This window comes from Gasterosteus aculeatus, chromosome 18 (assembly GCF_964276395.1).
Source record: "Gasterosteus aculeatus chromosome 18, fGasAcu3.hap1.1, whole genome shotgun sequence".
Taxonomy (NCBI): domain Eukaryota; kingdom Metazoa; phylum Chordata; class Actinopteri; order Perciformes; family Gasterosteidae; genus Gasterosteus; species Gasterosteus aculeatus.
In genome coordinates, this window is record NC_135706.1 from 785,092 (window position 1) to 806,983 (window position 21,892).

Below are 21,892 nucleotides of genomic sequence, written 5' to 3' on the forward strand. Positions count from 1 at the left end.
TCCTACACCTTCAACTTTTGTTACCAGTAGGTATTTAGAAATAACAGCTTCCTGGTTGAGATTCACTGAAATACTTGATGTAATATTTTGTTTACTTTTGAGGTTGCAGTTATATATTTAATCGTATAAATTATCTTTCAGATTCAACAATAGTCGTCGACACAACACCTACAACAAATACAACAAGTAAGTGTCTGAAAAATAATAGTTTTAGCAAAGAAATAAAAAATCCAGCTTGAGTAAATGTAATTATATGTAAAAAGACAGTGTTTTACCATGTTTTGTTTTGCACATTCAACTACGACAGTTCCTACACCTTCAACTTTTGTTACCAGTAGGTATTTAGAAATAACCAATAGGATAACTGCTTCCTAGTTGACATTTACTGAAATACTTCTACAATATTCTTAATATTTAATCTTATGAATCATCCTTCAGATTCAACAACAGTCGTCAACACAACACCTACAACAAATACAACGAGTAAGTGTCTGAAAAATAATAGTTTTAGCAAAGAAATAACAAATCCAGCTCGAGTAAATGTAATTATATGTAAAAAGACAGTGTTTTACCATGTTTACCATGTTTTGTTTTGCACATTCAACTACGACAGTTCCTACACCTTCAACTTTTGTTACCAGTAGGTATTTAGAAATAACCAATAGGATAACTGCTTCCTGGTTGACATTTACTGAAATACTTCTACAGTATTCTTAATATTTAATCTTTTGAATCATCCTTCAGATTCAACAACAGTCGTCAACACAACACCTACAACAAATACAACGAGTAAGTGTCTGAAAAATAATAGTTTTAGCAAAGAAATAACAAATCCAGCTTGAGTAAATGTAATTATATGTAAAAAGACAGTGTTTAACCATGTTTTGTTTTGCACATTCAACTACGACAGTTCCTACACCTTCAACTTTTGTTACCAGTAGGTATTTAGAAATAACCCATAGGAAAACCGCTTCCTGGTTGACATTTACTGAAATACTTCATGTAGTATTTGTTGGACTGGTTATGACCTTTTTAGCAACTTGTTTTTGAGTTCATGTATTCAGAATTTAATTTGCTGCATTTTGCCAAAACAACACATGTAACGCGTCATCCACGGTTACCTTTACTCTAGCTCCAAACACAAGTACCGAGGCCACACCCACAACCATCACTACTCCCCCAGTGGTTGCTACCACCACCAACACCCTGATAGGTATCGTTACAGGTTTTGCTTCAATGCAGTAAAAAATGCTGCTATGTATCCGTTTATGATCACCAAATGTAACTTGTATCATTAAGTACATTGCTTTGATCAGATGGCTAAACACCCTTATTCCAATGTCATATTTGATGGCCATTCAATTTAATTTGGCATTTAAGTACTGTTCAAGCATTGCATATATTTTGCATAGTTTAAATAGAAAGCTCTAATTTTGCCACACACTTCGTGTGCCATATTTAACATGTGTTAAGTCAACTTGTGTGTACTAAGTGTACTAACTTGTGTGTTATCAAAGCAAATAGCAAATAGCATTAAATACAGATTGATTATTTGCTTACACATTTAAATTCTGACAGTTACGTTACAACTTTAATTGTGAATGAAGTTCACGATTTTAAGTAGCTATTAGCTCTTTAGAGAGAAACGGTTATACCATTGGTCCTCCCTTTTGTTCAAATAGATTTGAAAGTGAGTCATGGTTTCTTGTCTACCTATAATTTGGGGTTTTATCGCATGTAAAATTCTCTCTCTGGAAGGCCCAGCGCCAGAACAAGACCAGAATAAGTCAGAATATATAGTCCATTCTAAAAATTCCAAGGTGAAGTCACAAAATGTCACATAAATAATATTTGATTGAATAGACCCTAAAGTTAGCTATGAAGGGAATACCTCTAGAGGTCTGCGACTTCCGAAAATCGTCCCACAGAGATACTGTTCTTAAAGCCCTCCTAAGTTTTACACGTCCTCTGTCCTTGCACCCATATGTAAGGACCATCCAGCTCAGGGATTGGCTGAGACCACACTGTATCCACCATACCTCAAAAAACCACACCCCCTCACTGATCTCTTACCTTACAGCCTTGATTATCTTACATGGCGTTCAAGCAGTCAGCTTGCTGTGCTCTCAAATGTTTCTTTTACTCTTCAGTCTTCACAATATATAATTTTTCCCAATCACAACAAAATGTATTCATTTTCTGTTCTTAGCTTTGCTCATATATTTCATTTCTTTTAAACAAACAGGACTCAATGTGGAACTGTCTGTCGAATTAGACAGGACATTCAACAGCAATTTAAGCAATCCATTAAGTGATGAATACAAGACACTTGAGTCAAGTATTAATAAAGTGGTAAGTGCATTGATCACACCGCATTAAATTGATTCTTGTTTTATCAGTTCTTTACGTTCCAATATTGATATTACCAACCACATTTCTCCCCCAGTTAGTTAGCCAGTATAGCAGTATCACAGGGTTTATTAAAGTTTCTGTGACCGGCTTCAGGTAATGGCAATTCTGCTGTCAAAAACATTTTTAGGTTGATGAAGTTTTACACCACGACCTTGACTTGTCTTTGTTCATACAGAGAAGGGAGCGTAATTACAGAGTTTACTGTTCAGACATCAAACATCAATCTGGGTGAAGTTGCAACAGCAAATAAAAACCTCATCACTGCAATAACGCCTATTGCTCCTGTGATTGGCTCAGTTACTGCATTGATTAACAGTAAGTTTTAAAACAAAAGTAAGTACATTTTTATTCACCTTGATTGAATTACAATGTGATATATATATATATGTGTATATATATTTTTTTTCCAAAGGTAAAACCCCCACAAAGACCATAAAACCATTTCCTATTTTCACCGGTCAAACCATGGTGCATATGTGTGAGGTTTCTCCGGAGCTGAATATAGGAGCCATTTCTGGCTCTAAATGGAAATTCAATGGAAAGGAAATTAATACCAATCAAGTATTGCTCTCTGGCTCAACCTCAACCCTTACAGTTAACAATGTCGCCCTTCTTGATATTGGTAAGTCTTAGCTTGCTGAAGTTGTTAACTAATAACAAATCAATTACCATGAAATCACTTTGCAATTTGTATAAAGCATAAAGTATGTATGTTTAGTGATGATTGTCAGTTGGCACTCTTGCTGGTAACATCACAGTATGAATTTGTGTGAATGGGTGAATGATGACATTTAGTGTTAAAGCACCTTTTAGTGGTTGGAAGACTAGGAAATTGCTTTAGAAGAACTGTCCATTTACTATTTTACACTAATACTGTGCATGGGTTAAAGTTCTAAATTGATCAACATTGACAACAGTGTAATGGTCTATTTACTCTAAAACGCGAGCATGATTTACTAAATGATTATCAATGTCTAAGGAAATGCTTCAATAAGACTACATTTACCATCAACACTAATTGGACATACTCTTGGGTGCTAGATTATCCTTTTCAATTAGGGTAGCTACAGTCATCTAGGAAAGTAATGTCAACGTGTCAGTGTCAAAATGTTTAGACTAAGATGCATTTAAAACAGTTGACAGTTAACATTGTTTATTTATTTTACGCCAGAAAATGTAATCATTGACATTTGTTTCTCTTAATCACAGGACTTTACGAATGTACTCTGACGGGTGGAGTCATATCGTACAGTCAAAAAAGGGCTGTAACAAACGGCGAAATCAAAGAAACTCCCATCATACGACTGAAGAGAAGAGTCAATGTTAAATGTGGCGGGGGGGGACAGGTAATATCCATTGAGTGCTGTGTGCAGTCCCCCTATACCGTCAACTGGTTCAGGGGGTCAGAAGATTCGGCCCTTGGTAGGTACCTCAAATGATAATGAAAACTCATATATACACATATTGTACATACATATATATATATATATATACACATATTGTACATACATATATATATATATATATATATACACATATTGTACATACATATATATATATATATATATATATATATATATGTATAACTGTTCACAGTTTATCTCGTTAACACTGACAAACGTTCACAGTTTCCTCTGCCATTGGCGGCTGCATCAACTATGATCACCGCCTTGAGAGCTGCAGCGAGCGACCACTTTTCACCTGTAAAGTTCAGAATTTAGCATATGAAGATAAAACAGAGATTATCGTTTTCACACAGGGTAAGAGCAGCTCTCATGCTGCGTTCACACCAAAAGTGAAGCAAATTTTCGCAATGCTTTACTTGCTCGGGTTTACGCGCCCGACTACTTGGAGCTAATTTGTTTCATTCGCTCTTAAACATTACGCTTTTTAGCGTCCTTGGCATCAAATCTACTCGGGGAAATAATTTTCTTATTAATAGCTTTTGGTGTGAACGGAGAACTAAAAGACTTTACTTGTTTTTTTCCTATCTAATTGTGTGACATTAATTAATTATTTTACTCTTTAGAAGTTACATGTACAAATGTTCAGTACGGTGATGGACGAGACGGCGACGAATCAACCATAAAATGTGACGCAGGTCTAGAAGGGTTCAAGAAGGCGCGGTGTGTGACAAGAAAGTGGACCGTTTTCGAGGACACCTGCATCGTAACAAGAGTCAAGGAGTTGTTTTTTGCATCGGAGGTAGGGAATCATTTGTGCTACTTCACCAATACGTAGCTTCAACTTTTGATCTTTGTCAGATCACCATTATGTAATTGGTCAATCAGTACCTTGACATAGTTGAATTTTTGCTTAAATGAGATTGAGGATTCACATTACATTATATTACACGTAATTTAGCTGGGGCTGTTATCCAAAGTGCCTTACAATTAGTCCATGTCATCCATAAGGATACAAACTTTAAAAGAACAAGAAACAAGAAAGTGCAATTTCATTAAATAAGCCGATCTACAACTTGCTATAGATAAGAGCCATCATAAGTATAATTTAAGTACTACAGTATGTTAGTGTTTCAGAGGAGGTAGAGTGTGAAGAGGTGTGTCTTTAGTCTGAAGATGTGAAGGCTCTCTGTGGTCCTGATGTCTTCAGAGACCTCCTTCCACCATTTAGGAGCAGGACAGCAAAGAGTGGAGATCTAGTCGAGTGTTTTGCTCTCAGTGAGGAGGAACAAGCAGTTTATCACATGCAGAGCAGAGAGTGCGGGTCGGGATGTCGGGTTAGACCAGGTCCTGGATGTAAGCTGGACCCCATCCATTCACAGCATGGTACGTGAGCACCAGTGTTTAGAACTGGATGAGCCACCGGTACCAGTGAAGAGAGTGGAGGAGTGTGGGAGAACTTAGGAAGGTTAAAGACCAGTCGAACGGCTGCATTCTGGATGAGCTGCAGAGGTCAAATGGCGGGAGCAGGGAGACCTGCAGGAGAGAGTTACAGTAGTCCAGGTGGGAGATGACAAGGGATGACCTGCGCAGTACAGAACCCTGAGGAACTCCAGTAGTAAGAGGACATGGTTCCGACAGAGATCCTCTCCAGGTTACCCCCTGAGACACCAAGTTCCTGAAGGGAGGAAATAAGGATCTGGTGGTTGACTGTGTCAAATGCAGCAGAGAGGTCCAGAAGGACGAGGACAGAGGAGAGAGAGGCGGCTCTAGCAGTGTGGAGTTGCTCTGAGACAGCAAGGAGAGCAGTCTCTGTGGAACGGCCTTGAAGCCTGACTGGTGGGGGTCAAGGAGGTTGTAACAGTGGAGATAGGAGGAGAGTTGGTTAAAGATCACACGTTTAAGAGTTTTGGACAAAAAATAAAAGATTTCACATGTAAGAGTAAGACAACTGGTAACTGATGTTTCTATTATTATAAATTGTTTCTGTGATGGGAGGTCTGTCTCATATACTGTGGTGAAGGTATTATCAGCGTCAGACTTGCAGTTGACGATGCCCTGACCAAATAGTAGAGACAATATTAATCTAAAGCTACGAGGAAATTAATTTTGTGTTGAGTCCAGAACCGGAACCTGAGTCTATCCCCATGTCTCTCTTCCTCCCAGTTAAACGTTCATTTATAGGATTATTTTACTTACTGAGAGAGGTGTCAAGTACCGAAGTATACTTATGTAGAAATCTATACATTACTGGAGTATTTATTTTTCAGACGAATGTAATGGACTGACATGTTCTGTGAGCGAGGTTACACATTAAGAGTTTGTCCCTTACATTATCTTACATTAATTTTACTTTTAAACTTTTAAGTAGTTTTTAAACCAGTACTTTTATACTTTTACTTAAGTAAATAGCTTGAGTTGATACTTCAGCTTCTACAGAAGTCTTTTTAAACACTAGTATCTATACTTCTACTTGAGTAATGAATGTGAATACTTTTTACACCTCTGGTTCAGTACCTTCAGTAATTTGGATGAAGAAATAAGGTGTCAGATGCAGCAGGCTACAGGTGCAGCTACAGCAGCTGGCTATGGCTAAATTTAAAAATTTTAGGCATCTGATGGCAGATACTTAATATTAAAGGACGGATTGATATCAGGTCCAAAAGAACAGAGACATCCTTAATAGCAGCTCATTCTTTTAGCCTGACCTACAATCTGGCAGTTTCTAGTGGCCTGAAGAAAAACATCTCTGCATGTGTCATGAATGATTTTGATTTTGTTTTTAATGTTTCATTCTTTTAGCGTTTGAATGAAGAAACAGTGGCAGAATTTGCGACAAATCTAAGCACAGCTGTAGGAAAAGAAAAAACTACAATTTTGAGGTCACCTGCAACCATATCCGCTACGGTTGACGTCGTAAAGAACATTGCAGCCCATATTGGCGAGGTGGTCAGTGAAGACTTCATGAGGGTAGGTCAAACCTCTGTAGCCCCTTAATATGAGTTATGTGTGTACTTTTTTTATGATGTATCCCCATCAAAATGAAATCTCTCTTTACCTGCAGGATGTACTTGAAACGGTTGATGTCATTATCGGTGATGGTTCAAGAGAGTCTTGGACAACTCTGAATGGCAATGAAACCAGAAATGCAAGCTCAAGTTTACTGGGCTCAATGGAGTTGCTCGCTGGTGGATTGGTCGGGGAGGTGGCCTTGGCGACTCAACAGATACTGTTAAACAGAACATCATTCGACAACTCCTTTAGTGCAGATCTGAATCCCAGCATCTTTATAGATATACCAGACATTAACCTTCGTAACGTCTTTATAACCACCATCACCTTTCTTACACTTAACAATGTTATGCCGGTGCGGCATAACTCCAGCAGCGTCTTGGACACCACCGGCAATGAGAGCAGAGTTGTGGACATTGCCGTCAACGCTGCTGTTGTGCTAGTTCAAATAAATGAAACAATTCAAAATGTTACTCTGAGCTACAGCAAGCTGAACAAGTTGCTGTCACAAGGCCCGCAGTGCGTCTTTTGGAACTTTAAACTTTTTAATAATCGTGGCGCTTGGGACAGTGAGGGCTGTAAATTTGTTTCCGACATAAACAACACGGTAACCTGTAACTGCAGCCATCTCACCTCCTTCTCAATTCTGATGTCAACCAACATCCCTTCAGGGATAGGATTTGCCTTGGATGTAATCACCTATGTTGGTGTTGGGATATCTATGGCAAGCCTAGTTATATGTCTAATAATTGAAGGATACATTTGGAAAGCCATGACCAGAAATAGCACTTCCTTCATGCGTCATGTTTCCATCGTTAACAGTGCTGTGTCTTTGTTGATTGCAAACATCTGTTTCATCATCGGAGCCTCTATTGCAGATAATCCCCTCGAAAACCGAGGGGGGGATCATTTGGTACCAGTTGGTCCATGCAGCACAGCAACATTTTTCATGCACTTTTTCTACCTTGCCCTGTTCTTTTGGATGCTGGTGTCAGGCCTACTGCTCTTCTACCGGACGGTCATGGTCTTCTCCCACATGTCTAAGTCAATCATGTTGGGGATTGGCTTCGTATTAGGCTATGGGTACCCCCTGATTATAGCTGTTATTACTGTTGCTGTCACAGCACCAGGAAATGGATACATCAGGAAAGACAATGCCTGTTGGCTCAACTGGTTTCAGACACATGCCCTGCTGGCGTTGGTGATACCTGCCTTGACCATAGTTTCCATCAATCTTTTAATAGTGTTCGTGGTCGTGGTCAAAATGCTAAGAAGAGGTGTGGGAGACGCTGCCCAAGCAGATGAGAGGCACACAGTGGTGGTCATTCTAAGGTGTGTGGTCATTTTGACTCCTTTATTCGGACTGACCTGGGCTTTAGGAGTCGGAACCATGATAGACTCAACAAATAAGGGAATCCACATTGCCTTTGCCTTCTTCAATTCCCTACAGGTATTTGCCACAGTTGTAATTAAATAATTACGTAGCAGTATTTTCGTGTAATAAAAGATTGTGTTCCATATTTTAGTTTCTAAAGAAATGTGCATGTCATCCGTGTTTCCTCAGGGTTTCTTCATTTTAGTGTTCGGGACCCTATTCGATTCAAGGGTATGTTGGCTTTCAAAAAAATCATTTTACATGCTAGGATACGCACTTATTTGCTTCTTTAAGACATAGATGGCATTCGGCTATAGGTACTAGTTAATAGTTGTGTTTGTACTAGCTTAGCAATAAATAGCAGGAACCCCTAAACCCATTGATGACAACAAGTATTACTGTATTACTGAAATTTGACATGATTTTGATTGTGCCCGTAGATCCGTTCTATTCTGTTGAAGAAATCACCCGCATCAAGCACAGGCTCAAATCATACATCAAGGGTAAGTCTTTTTCAGATCCCAAACTGTTACATAACATCTTTTAAATGACGGCGGTTTCCTTTGTTCCCCATGAATCTTGCTTGTACTTTCATCTACACTGATCAAGTCTCTTATGCAATCACTCAATTTTACATCTTTTCATTTTTTCTACCATAGACTACAAGTGGTGGTCTTTCCTCTCGCAGTGGACTAAACTGGATAAATCGACTGCGCAGAAAAAGTAGTTCTTTTAAATGCAGTCATTGTTTTACCTCTGTTTGAATTGGCTGTTAACAATTGTTTTTTCATCTTTTAGATATCTACCATGTGTCAGAAGCAGCAACCTCAACCGACACCGGTGCATCAGAGTCATTTATGAATACTTGAGTCAACGCACTCAAACTGTTAATGAAAAGGCTTAGAAAAGCAAGCATGACTTAGTGAACATAAAGTTTTGAGCTATTTAATTAACACATACCTTGTTTTGCTAATTTTCTACCCAGCACATTTCTGAGAGTTAAATTGACTCTGAGATTCAATTTTAACTCTAAGCTGGTGTTTTTATTCTCCCAATCTTGTCAGTGTTAAATCAACAAGTCAACGTAGTATTAATTTCACTCTGAGTAAGTGTCAAAAATAAATCGCTCAGTGTTCAATACACATATACATATCTTTGTCCTACCTTCCCCCATGGTCATGAAGGATGGGTCATGACCAAAAGAACTAGGTCACGGGTACAAGCGGCCAAAGTGGGTTTCCTCAGGAGAGTGGCTGGCGTCTCCCTTAGAGAAGCTCAGCCATTCGTGAGGAGCTTGGAGTAGAGCCGCTTCCTTTGCTCTCCACCGAGTCCTGGGTCTTCCCCGGGGCCTCTTCCCACTGGCCTGGCCTGGGAACGCCTTGGATCCCCCAGTCAGAGCTGGTAGATGTGGGAAAGGGAAGTTTGGGGTCTTCCCAAGAGCTGTTGCCCCCGCGACCCGACCCCGGATAAGCGGTTGAAAATGGATAGATGGATGGAGTGTTAAATACACAGTACGGAGAGTTAAACAGGACATACTTGGACGTCCTCTCAGCAAATTACATTAAGTCAAATGACTAAATTCAAGATGAAATCTTGTAATGAAGTCACGGTCTGCAGGCTTTGTGCTAACATACGTATATGTTTTGCACTATTTTAGTAGTGGTACAGTTTGATAATGCATGTTAGCTCAACAGAAGGCAAAGTGAACTAGCATACATTTGATCATTCTATTATCTCCCTACATAACATTGAGAAGATCTGTTATTTAGTGAAATCTCCATAAATGCTTTTCAAGTTGAACTTTGTTGTTCAGCAATGTGTAGGGTACACAGAGTTGTGAAGAGTTGATTTTTTTAAATAAAACACTTAACAAGACTGAGGAGTATTGCTTTCACCATGTCACTGTCAATATTCCATCCATCATATGATATAAGTGAGCACACTAGACATCACAAGAGTTAAGTAAAGATGAATTAGGATTCTATGTTGATGATGTCAACCAGAGTAAACGTAAAAATCCCTTATTGCTTACTGGATTTTGCTTTTTGGCCTTTTTTTTCCATTTTGTCCTTTCCAGGTGATGCTCCTCCCAACATCCCCACTGAAAATGCTCCATATAACGCCGATGGTCGCCAGGGTGGAAATCTAAAATGGATTATAAAAGTTATATTATATCTGATACTCAACAGAAACGTTTAAAAAAACAACAACCATTAAACAGCATATTATTTAGTGTTGCTGGGTGACGTACTGGCTTTTAGAAGCTGTTCCTCCTGCTGGTCTTCCACTGTCCAGCTGTGGAAGTGATGGAGTACGTGGGAGAGGTGGAGGAGGGGTAACTGTGCCGCTCGTGGTCAGACCTCTGGCAGGTGGAGGGCGAAGAGCTGGGGGGGGGGGGGGGGCTGCGTTACTAGTGGTTGGACATCTGACTCTTTCTTTAAAAGGATCTCTCTTCTAACTGTCGTCATCAGAGTACTGGGGGTTATAAGAATAGGTCATTTTTCATAATGTAACACGAAGAAAATAAACGTATATGCATTTACATCACATGTCATTTAGCTGCCGTTTTTGTCCAAAGCGACACACAATAAGTACATTCAACCATAGGGTACAAACTCACCAGAGCAAGAAACAAAGTGCAATTTCATCAAATAAGGCAATTTGCTGTAGATAAGAGCCATTATAAGTCCAATGTAAGTGCTACAGTTAGTTAGTGTGTTAGTGGAGGTAGAGTCTGAAGAGGTGTGTCTTTAGTCTGAAGATGTGAAGGCTCTCTGTGGTCCTGATGTCTTCAGAGACCTCCTTCCACCATTTAGGAGCAGGACAGCAAAGAGTGGAGATCTAGTGGAGTGTTTTGCTCTCAGTGAGGAGGAACAAGCAGTTTATCACATGCAGAGCGGAGAGGTCAGAGGTCGGGGTGTCGGGTTGGACCAGGTCCTGGATGTAAGCTGGACCCCATCCATTCACAGCACGGTACCTGAGCACCATGTTTAGAACTGGATGAGCCGCCGGTACCAGTGAAGAGAGCGGAGGAGTGGAGGAGTGTGGGAGAACTTAGGAAGGTTAAAGACCAGTGGAGCTGCTGCATTCTGGAGCTGCAGAGGTGGAATGGTGGTAGTAGGAGACCTGCAGGAGAGAGTTACAGTAGTCCCGGAGGGAGACGACAAGAGCCTGAATCAGTACCTGCGCTGCCTTCTGAGTGAGAAGAGGACGTGTTCTCCTGATGTTGTAGAGTTGTAGAGCGTGTCTCTACAGGATCGTGTTGTCGCTGTAATGTTGGGAGTCAGGGAGAGTTGATTGTCAAGTGTCATACCGCCATTGATTTCTCTTTATTGGAATTGCCTCTTCCTACTGTTGATCCATGTGTTGCAAAACATACTGTACTGTATAATTTCTCATGCTTTGCTCCAAGTAACAAAATAAAAACGAAAGTGCAGAATTATGAACAGAACAATGTGATAAAAATGTTTTTCCCCTTAATTAAAAACACAAGGTAAATTATTTTGGATTTCCTTATAAGACTGCTTTATAAGACGAATTACATTTTTTTCCTCAGTTGCTGTGGTACTATTCTCGAATCATCCTCGTCATTTGCTAAACAGCACGTGCATTTCTCAAAACAATTTGAACAAATAGCTAAACACCATGGATTACTGCAGAAGCTAGTCTCCTGCTCAACATCCTTAGCTCATCTCTCAAAAGTAAATATCTGTGTCAATGAACATGTCAGTGGCATCAGAAGGACAAGCCCTTGTGTCATTGTGTACGGACCAGAAAGTCAAATTGCTTAGTCGTGTTGTCAGTAACAGTGTACTCTAAAGGTTACTCTGAAAGTTTTCATGACAATTATACTAAATTGCAAGTTCAACCTTTGTGTATGTGGGACATTTATTGAAAGACACTCAACTGTAAGACACTTCACATTTACGCTTTCACTGTAATTTGTTGACAGACATGTCATTGCCACAAGACAGCAATGCACTGCAAAAACACAAAAGTAGAGATGTGAACATTAGACAATCTCCTTAGGGAAAGCTGCACATGCAGTGCTGTATGAATTACAGTGCAGTCATTTATACCTCCTGATGGTCTGTTGGGCCACACATTTTCATCTACATCACTACAAATGTCTTCTCTTGTGATGCAGCGCGGAAAGAATCTTTTAGTGTCTTATCCAGCCTCAGCAGGCATCTGCTGTGAAGTAATCATATGCTGATCCATGGCAGCCAGAGGGGTCATCTGTGTATGTGGTTGGTGTTCATACACTTTCCATCTCCATGCTGAGAAGAATTTGTGTTAAACCTAGTTTATGCTTCTGTGTTTTCAGAGCGACGCAATGAAACGCAGACGCAAGAGCCCTCTGCGTGTTTTTCACACCTCCTTGCGTGCGTCGACCCATTTTTCTAGGCTTGCGTCGAAAACTACGTCTGCCAAGATCGGCAGTATTAAAAGGTGAAGTGTTGGCTGTGTTCAAGGGAGCTTGGATACAACAATAACAGCTCATCTATGCTGAGGCATTATAGAGCCCTGCATGTGAACAAGGAGACCAACCAAGATGGACCAAACTTTGGACGTTTGGAGAACCCCCTGGAGAATGTGCCCCAGCTTCATCTGGGCCCTGTGAAAGGGTTCTCTAAATCAGCCAGCACAATAACAATAATATTTTAATAGTATTAAATAGATTGTTTTAATACAAAATACCTTTGTCTATGTAGACGTCCTTCTTTCTGCTGTGAAGGTACTATTCTAGAGGTTAAATAAATTTTTATTCATATTTCAACCTTTACAAAACTAAAATTTCATTTAAATATGCAAAAGGTAGAATCACAGGAGTTTTGAGTTTGCAAAATTCCCCCAAAATACTTTCCCACAGAGGATCATTTTGAAAGCTGATCTGAACCAGCTGTAGAAGAAAGCATAAATAAATGGATTGAGCATTGAATTTGACAGTGTAAGCCAGTTAAGGGTTTCAATTACAGGAGTGGGTACTGAATTCTTACTAAAAGGATTAAATGGGACACAAAGAAAGTATGGAGCCCAACATAAGAGAAAAAATCCCAAAACAATGGCCAGAGTTTTAGTGGCCTTTCTCTCCCTCTTACTCACAGTTGTTCCAGACTTTTTGGTCAGACCGGTTGTGTTCTGAATACTGATTGCCTGTCTCTTTGCAACAAGGAAAATTTTCAGGTAGGTACTAAGGATTATAATGACTGGAATATAAAAAGAAAAAATACACGCCAGAGTGGTTGATATAAGAGCATCAATTAAGCAACTTTCTTCACATTTTTCTTGATTAAAACTTGCAATTATAATGCAGATGCCAATTAGAAGAGCCACGGACCAGCTCATCAGGATCATCATCCCAGTGACACGATCATTTACTTTACTTTTATAAGAGAGGGGCTGACATACAGCATAGTATCTGTCAATAGAAATACAGCACAAGTGCAAAATAGAAGCCGTGCTCAGTGTAACATCGAAGCCTCCTCTCACTTTACAGAACAAACCCTCATGATGCCAACATGAGGTCACAGTGAAAACCATGCTGAAAGGAAAGACCACAACTCCGACAAGCAGATCAGCAACAGCCAGTGACAGAATGAGGAAGTTAGTAGCGACGTGAAGCTGTTTGAAGTAAGAAACTGAGATTATTACGAGAAGGTTTCCGCATATTGTGACAACAGATAATCCGCCAAGGAAAACATATAATGCAACACATGATATGGAGAAGTTGCTGGTAAATGAGTACGTTCCATTATCTGATTCGTAGCAGGGATGTAAGTCACTAACAGCATTAAACCCGTTGTCAGTCTGTTCTGGTTCCATGCTGCTACATATATTCCTGAAATTCAAATGTACAATATTACCCAACAGACGTTTCTTTCAAATACATGGATATTTACATTAGCAAACAGCAATTTTGCAATTTTTAAAGTCAAATAAGGTTAAATAAAGTCATTACACTTGTATTACCTTCACAGTATCAAAACATACCACTCAAGATAGATGACACATCAGTGTGTGTGTCTGCAGCCTTCTCTGTGCTGCTTTAAAAACCTGGGACTCGATGTTAAAATAATCAAACTCCACCTAATTACCATAATTAATGTAAAATGCTTCAGTCCAATCAGATGGGAAGAAGCTACATTCTGTTTGCACGTGGTGTGAGTTATAACACACCTCTTAGAGTTTGTTTTTACAATATCAAAGAAACTTTTTCAATAAACAGGGATTCGCCCTGTTGGGCCCAGTCGGGCTCAGCCTGAAGAAAGAACATGGAGCAGCCCCCCTGTGGACCCACCATCCACAGGGAGCCCTGTGTGTCCTTGGTCGCATCTTTACTGAATGTATGCATGTTATGCCTGCCATCCACAGGGACGAATTGTAAATCCAGCTGGTGAATCATCGCTCATATTAGCTCTACAAGGCCTAATCTAAAGGAGGTTACATCTTTTGTTGCACAGCGACAGGGCACCGCTAGAGACTCCAGTGCTGAGTCTGCAGATTTTCACATTTAATTTTTGTAAATTAACACATCTCGTTAAAATATGGAACAATTTTCATGCGTAGTTGTGGTTCATTTCTAGACATTAAGCAATAATATAAATACCTTATACAATGTTCTTTACATACATTTTTGAATAATTTAAGTTTTTTAAATGTTGTTGTTAAAGCTACCCAGGAATTCGTTTCAGGGCATATTATGCCTTTGCCATTTAAAAAAAGTCAGCCGTATGGCCCCGCTTTAGTTTCGGAATGCCCAGGACACAGAAAGACCACCAGGGATATCTGTATAAAATACACTTTTATTTGTAGTAAAACATAGGAATAATTTATATTTTAAAATCACAGTCTCTGATCGGTAATCAGTTACACATCCTGTCAGGAACAATCCAATTACCAACTGTCCGACAGAGAGTCCATTCACAGTCTCTCTGGCAAAGTTCAGTTCAAATCTGGAAGCGATAATCCATAACAGTCTTAATTTAATGCATTGATCGCTCAATCACTTTGGCTCCCGGTGATTAAGGACTGATCGCGTCTGCCCTATCTGTTGCATGCCCGTTCGATTGGCCTGCCACATTCACGTAGCCCTGCCGTTTCGTCTGTTATCCTTCTCCATTCCATCCGTTTTTCTCCTTCCCCCCTTGAGTTAACATCTTCCACTTTTATACTACTCCTCGCCATTCGATAGGTTGGTTGATGATTGCCGGTAATTAGTCCAGGTGAAAACAATTGAGCGGTTTGTTATGCCCAATAGGAAGTTTGTATAGGGGCAGCAGTCCATACAACTCACACGGTGCACAAAGAAGATCATACTATATAGTAAACACACAAGACGACAGCAATCAATAAAAGCACAGCACACTACTCACCGCAAACCAGAAACACACCATTACATTCCTAATAGGGTGACAAAAATGTGTCCATCTGATGACATAAATCTGTTTATTAATTAGCAATGTCCTTTTATTTATTGCACGGAGAAATACCGTAATGTTCTTCCGACTTTTCGGCCTCTGGAGTAATGGGACGGACCATGGAACAACTGCTTTGCACCCATGTGGAAGCCTCTTTCTGTTAATAATAATAATACATTTTATTTATAATGCACCCTTCATCAGCAGATCTCAGAGTGTGACTGAGATGGCAAAGGTATGTTTTACATAGGTAAAACATAATTGAAAATCAAGTAAAAAGGTAGTAAAAACATTGGGGTAGAAGATAAAGCATTTAGGTTAGTAAAGTAAAAAACGTATTTAGGCCACTTTTAAAGGAGTTCAGTGACCGTACTGTCCTCAAGTGGGCAGGGAGACGGTTCCACTTCCAAGCCCGGTCGCCTGTGGTGCCGAGCTTGGTGTAGCGACCTGCTTGCAGATCTGAGGGTGCAGGTGGAGATTTGGGGAGTGAGTAGTTCTTGCAGATAGGGAGATGCATATCCATTTATGCATTTATGAGTGAGTAGTAGAATTTTGTCGTCTGTAAGCGGTTGGCCAGTATAAAGTCAAGCTGGCTCTAGCAAAACTTTTGTTCAGATATAAGAACATTCCCTGTCATATTGAAGGTACATTACAGGTCATTTAGCAGACGCTTTTTTCCAAAGCGACTTACATTACATTTTTAACCCATGGCTTTTTACATTTTTTCCCTGAGAGTAATTAGGGGTTAGGTGTCTTGCTCAGGGACACTTCGACATGGGAGCTGGAGCAGCTGGGGCTTGAACCACCAACCTCGCGGTTCCCAGCGCACCCTCTCTACTTCTGCGCCACATCGACCCTGGTAAATGTTAAAGGTTGTTATTGTCATTGTTGTTATACAACAACATTTTGTTTGGCAGCCTTATCAAGATAAAGATACATTTAAAAAATACACAAGATAAGTGAAAACGTTACCGACGTATAAATTAAGAGGTCAAATGTGTGCGTTTGTTTCTTGGCTCAAATAGAGTGTAAGGGCGGCACGGTGGCGTGGTGTTTAGCACTGTCGCCTCACAGCAAGAAGGTCCTGGGTTCGATTCCGCCCAGTGGCCTTTCTGTGTGGAGTCTGCATGTTCTCCCCGTGTCTGCGTGGGTTCTCTCCGGGTTCTCCGGCTTCCTCCCACAGTCCAAAGACATGCTCTGGGATCAGGTTAATTGGGTACTTTAAATTGCCTGTAGATGTGTGAATGTGAGTGTGAATGGTTGTGTGTCTCTGTGTAGCCCTGCGATTGGCTGGCGACCAATCCAGGATGTACCCTGTCTATTGCCCGAAGTTGGCTGGGATGGACTCCAGCCCCCCCGCGACCCTGTGTGCAGGATAAGCGGTTTGACGATGGATGGATGGATGGTGTTTATTGTTTCATTTCAGCAGCCCGATGTAGGAGGGTTTAGCTGTTTATGGTTGTGTTGTAGCTGCAGCTGTGTGTGTGTGGGGGGGGTGAAATATATGCTACAGCTCTGTTTCAACATTCTGTTTGTGCCTATGTGTATGCTTCTCACTCTTTTCTTCGAAGGGACAAACAGACTGTGACCTGGGAGGGTCAGGTCCTTGCTCACTGTCCTGATACTGCTCTTCTTAAGGTTTTCAACGAGATCCACTTAAACACAGACAATGGCAGAATATCAGTTTTAGTATTACTGGATCTAAGCGCAGCATTTGACACGGTTGACCATGACATACTACTGGATAGACTAATCAACTGAGTGGGACTCTGGCACAGCACTTAACTGGTTTGAATCCTACTTGAAGGACCGAAAATACTTTTCTGTAGCTAATTACACATCAGAGCTGAAGAAAATGACCTGTGGTGTTCCCCAAGGTTCAATACTGGGGCCACTTCTGTTCAACATCTACATGCTTCCATTGGCTCATGTTATGGAAAACAACAAAGTGTGTTATCATAATTATGCAGATGACACACACACCTATATTACTATATCACCAAGGGACAACAATCCAATACAGGGGTTGGGTAAATACGTTGAACAAATCAACAACTGGATGTGTCAAAAGTTTCTTCAATTAAACAAATATAAAACAGAAGTAATTGTTTTTGGTATCAAGGGTGAACAATTGAAAGTCAGCGCTGAGCTTCAATCACTGATGTTGAAAACCACAAACCAAGCTCGAAATCTAGTAATTATGGATTCTGACCTCAACCTGAACAGTCATATCAAGACAGTTATAAAATCAGCTTACTATCACCTAAAGAATATATCAAGGATTGGAGCACATATGTCTCAACCAGATTTGGAAAAAACTTGTCCATGCATGTATCTTCAGTAGACTTGACTACTGTAACAGTGTTTTTACATGTCTCCGTAAAAAGTCAATCAGAAAGCTACAGCTTATCCAGAACGCTGCAGCTCGAGTTATCAACAGGAACAGGAAAGTGGATCACATCACGGCAGTTCTCAGGTCTTTACACTGGCTTCCTGTCAAACTAAGAATTGACTTAAAAATCCTGCTGCTAGTTTATAAAGCACTGGATGATTTAGGGCCAAAGTACATTTCTGATCTGCTGATACATTATAACCGCCACGAACCCTTAGGCTGTCTGGGACGGGTCTATTTTCTGTTCCCAGAGTCAGAGCTAAACATGGAGAAGCAGCGTTCAGTTTTTCTGTATATATATATAATATATATGTCTTAGAAAGCTGCAGGTCTGCTGGGTCCCTCAGATCCTTCAAATCCAGATTAAAGACTTTTCTGTTTGCTGCTGCCTTCAATTGTCCAAGTCAAAATTCTTAAAGACATTCTTAAACTACATTACATACAATTTTAAACTATTTCAAATCTTTTAACTTAATTTTAACATTAAAAATGTCTGTTTTTCGTTTATGTTTCAATCTGAACTGAACTGAAATCTCCTTGCTTTATGTTTGGATGTTTTTAATGGTTTTATGTGAAGCACTTTGAACTGCCTTGTTGTTGAAATGTGCTATACGAATAAAATTTCCTTGCCGACGTTGCTAGCCTTATTGTTTAGACGGCTAGCATACACATACGGCTAGCGTACACGTGTCCACAGTTGGGAGCTTGGTCCCTGTGATCCCCCGGCCCGGTCTTTCTGGTTCAGTACCGCGCAGCTGGGGTACCACACTGTGGCGCAGTGGTAATTGACTCAATGGTGCTCCTGTAACAGTTGACCAGGAGCTTATAAATAAATTTGGCTTCATTAAGTCTTCTTCTGAAGAAGAGCCTCTGTTGGTCTTTCTTCACCATGTATGAGGTGTTGAGGACCCATTTGAGATCCTTTGTGATGTGGATTCCCAGGAACTGAGGCTGGGCCTTTCCATCCATCCATCCATTGTCAAACCGCTTATCCTGCACACAGGGTCGCGGGGGGGCTGGAGTCCATCCCAGCCAACTTCGGGCGATAGACAGGGTACATCCTGGATTGGTCGCCAGCCAATCGCAGGACTACACAGAGACACACAACCATTCACACTCACATTCACACAACTACGGGCAATTTAGAGTCACCAATTAACCTGATCCCCAGAGCATGTCTTTGGACTGTGGGAGGAAGCCGGAGAACCCGGAGAGAACCCACGCAGACACGGGGAGAACATGCAGACTCCACACAGAAAGGCCACTGGGTGGAATCGAACCCAGGACCTTCTTGCTGTGAGGCGACAGTGCTAACCACCACGCCACCGTGCCGCCTGGGCCTTTCCAATAGTATTTTAATTGTATTAAATGGATTTTTTTAATGCAAAATACTTTTGTCTATATAGACGTTCTTCTTTCTGCTGTGAAGGTACTATTCTAGTGGTTCAATACATTTTTATTCATATTTCAACCTTTTATAAAACTAAAATTGCATTTAAAAAGTAGAATCAGGAGATTCGAGTTCGCAAAATTCCCCCAAAATACTTTCCCAAAGATGATCATTTTGAACGCTGATCTAAACCAGCTGTAAAAGAAAGTATAAATAAATGGATTGAGCATTGAATTTGTCAGTGCAAGCCAGTTAAGAGTTTTAATTACAGAAATTGGTGTCACATTGTATGTTATAGGCTGAAAAATCATACAAAGAAAGTATGGAGCCCAACATAAGAGCCAGCACTGTGGAAACGTTGCTATTGATAAATAAAAATAAATGAAATGTTTCATGTGTTACATGTTGTCCCTAGTAACATAAGCACAGTCACAAACCAAGAAGTCCATATGTATTTGGCCGTGGTTCAATGGGTAGAGAAGGTTACACAGTAATTGCAAGGTTGGTTCAATCCTTGAATGGTATTTTTTTTTTTACTTTTCACATCACAACCCTTTCCCCACCTTTCCCTTTTGACCCTGCCATTGTATCATAAGTTATGCTTCACACACCAACATCATGGTGTCATTTCATTTACTGTCCACTTGACTAGAGCAAATGAAGCAACACAAAGCTTCGGCCCATGTGTGACACAACTGGATGGAATGCTTCATCTCGCCATCAATCAGACAGGCAAACAAATCCGAAAAGGAACAGGCAGGGAATTTGTGGTCAAAAAGGCAGGCTAAGTCAGAACAGGATATCAAGTTAATCGAGAAACGCTGGAAATCTTGGCTTACACACAAGACAGTGGCAGGGAGAAAGTGCGGGGACCTAATGAGGGAATGGGCTCCAGGTGGTAAGGGCATGAGGACCGGGTGAAGAGAATGAGAGATGATCTCTTGTTAATGAAAGGATCTGGAATGACAGTAGAGTTAATTGACAAGCAGGCAGGCAGGAGAAAAAACTAAGACGAAGGAGAATTTGTGACAACTGCAGTATAAAAGTATGAATAAAATTAAGGTGGAATGTTTGCGTTTTGTTAGTTTGTTAACTGAGTTTTAAGTGTCAAATGTTGAGTGTTTCATTCCAGCATCTCAATGTGGGGGGATTTAGCTGTTTATGGTCTTGTTGTAGCTGCAGTTGTGTATTTGTGTCTGAAGGGAGGGAACAAAAGGAGCAAAGCGAGTTCAGTTTCTTTGTGTGTAACAATAATATTTTAATAGTATTAAATAGATTGTTTTAATACAAAATACCTTTGTCTATGTAGACGTCCTTCTTTCTGCTGTGAAGGTACTATTCTAGGAGGTTAAATACATTTTTATTCATATTTCAACCTTTACAAAACTAAAATTTCATTTAAATATGCCAAAAGTAGAATCACAGGAGTTTTGAGTTTGCAAAATTCCCCCAAAATACTTTCCCACAGATGATAATTTTGAAAGCTGATCTGAACCAGCTGTAAAAGAAAGCATAAATAAATGGATTGAGCATTGAATTTGACAGTGCAAGCCAGTTAAGAGTTTCAATTACAGAAATTGGTGTCACATTGTATGTTATAGGCTGAAAAATCATACAAAGAAAGTATGGAGCCCAACATAAGAGAAAAACTCCCAAAACAATTGCGAGAGTTTTAGTGGCCTTTCTCTCCCTCTTACTCACAGTTGTTCCAGACTTTTTGGTCAGACCGGTTGTGATCTGAATACTGATTGCCTGTCTCTTTGCAACAAGGAAAATTTTCAGGTAGATACTGAGCATTATAATGACTGGAATATAAAAAGAAAAAATACACGCCAGAGTGGTTGATATAAGAGCATCAATTAAGCAACTTTCTTCACATTTTCCTTGATTAAAACCTGCAATTATAATGCAGATGCCAATTAGAAGAGGCACGGACCAGCTCATCAGGATCATCATCCCAGTGACACGATCATTTACTTTACTTTTATAAGAGAGGGGCTGACATACAGCGTAGTATCTGTCAATAGAAATACAGCACAAGTGCAAAATAGAAGCCGTGCTCAGTGTAACATCGAAGCCTCCTCTCACTTTACAGAACAAACCCTCATGATGCCAACATGAGGTCACAGTGAAAACCATGCTGAAAGGAAAGACCACAACTCCGACAAGCAGATCAGCAACAGCCAGTGACAGAATGAGGAAGTTAGTAGCGACGTGAAGCTGTTTGAAGTAAGAAACTGAGATTATTACGAGAAGGTTTCCGCATATTGTGACAACAGATAATCCGCCAAGGAAAACATATAATGAAACACATGATATGGAGAAGTTGCTGGTAAATGAGTACGTTCCATTATCTGATTCGTAGCAGGGATGTAAGTCACTAACAGCATTAAACCCGTTGTCAGTCTGTTCTGGTTCCATGCTGCTACATATATTCCTGAAATTCAAATGTACAATATTACCCAACAGACGTTTCTTTCAAATTTC

At 40.2% G+C, this 21,892-nt stretch overlaps 3 protein-coding genes across 4 annotated transcripts in view; 1 reads left to right on the forward strand and 2 right to left on the reverse strand.

Moving 5' to 3' along the window:
• Positions 1–10,077, forward strand: part of LOC120808316 (adhesion G protein-coupled receptor F5) — a 73,957-nt gene extending 63,880 nt beyond the window's left edge. The window contains exons 19-32 of one of the 2 annotated variants that reach the window (XM_078093893.1): positions 1,133–1,213; positions 2,246–2,352; positions 2,447–2,505; positions 2,588–2,727; positions 2,825–3,034; positions 3,622–3,834; positions 4,041–4,172; positions 4,442–4,617; positions 6,618–6,785; positions 6,880–8,277; positions 8,392–8,433; positions 8,643–8,705; positions 8,862–8,925; positions 9,001–10,077. In XM_078093893.1, coding sequence (XP_077950019.1) covers positions 1,133–1,213; positions 2,246–2,352; positions 2,447–2,505; positions 2,588–2,727; positions 2,825–3,034; positions 3,622–3,834; positions 4,041–4,172; positions 4,442–4,617; positions 6,618–6,785; positions 6,880–8,277; positions 8,392–8,433; positions 8,643–8,705; positions 8,862–8,925; positions 9,001–9,071 — 2,924 coding nt within the window. In that variant the 3' untranslated portion in view covers positions 9,072–10,077. Of the gene's footprint in view, positions 1–1,132; positions 1,214–2,245; positions 2,353–2,446; positions 2,506–2,587; positions 2,728–2,824; positions 3,035–3,621; positions 3,835–4,040; positions 4,173–4,441; positions 4,618–6,617; positions 6,786–6,879; positions 8,278–8,391; positions 8,434–8,642; positions 8,706–8,861; positions 8,929–9,000 lie in introns of both variants that reach the window. The other variant, XM_078093895.1, reaches the window with a different exon arrangement.
• Positions 10,078–13,026: 2,949 nt separating this feature from the next.
• LOC120808391 (trace amine-associated receptor 1-like) lies at positions 13,027–14,028 on the reverse strand. The gene has a single exon (XM_078093902.1). The coding sequence runs from the start codon at positions 14,026–14,028 to the stop codon at positions 13,027–13,029; it is 1,002 nt and encodes a 333-aa protein (XP_077950028.1).
• Positions 14,029–20,775: 6,747 nt separating this feature from the next.
• On the reverse strand, positions 20,776–21,826 carry LOC120808392 (trace amine-associated receptor 1-like). The gene has a single exon (XM_040161285.2). The coding sequence runs from the start codon at positions 21,824–21,826 to the stop codon at positions 20,825–20,827; it is 1,002 nt and encodes a 333-aa protein (XP_040017219.2). The 3' UTR covers positions 20,776–20,824.
• Between the last annotated feature and the right edge of the window lie 66 nt (positions 21,827–21,892).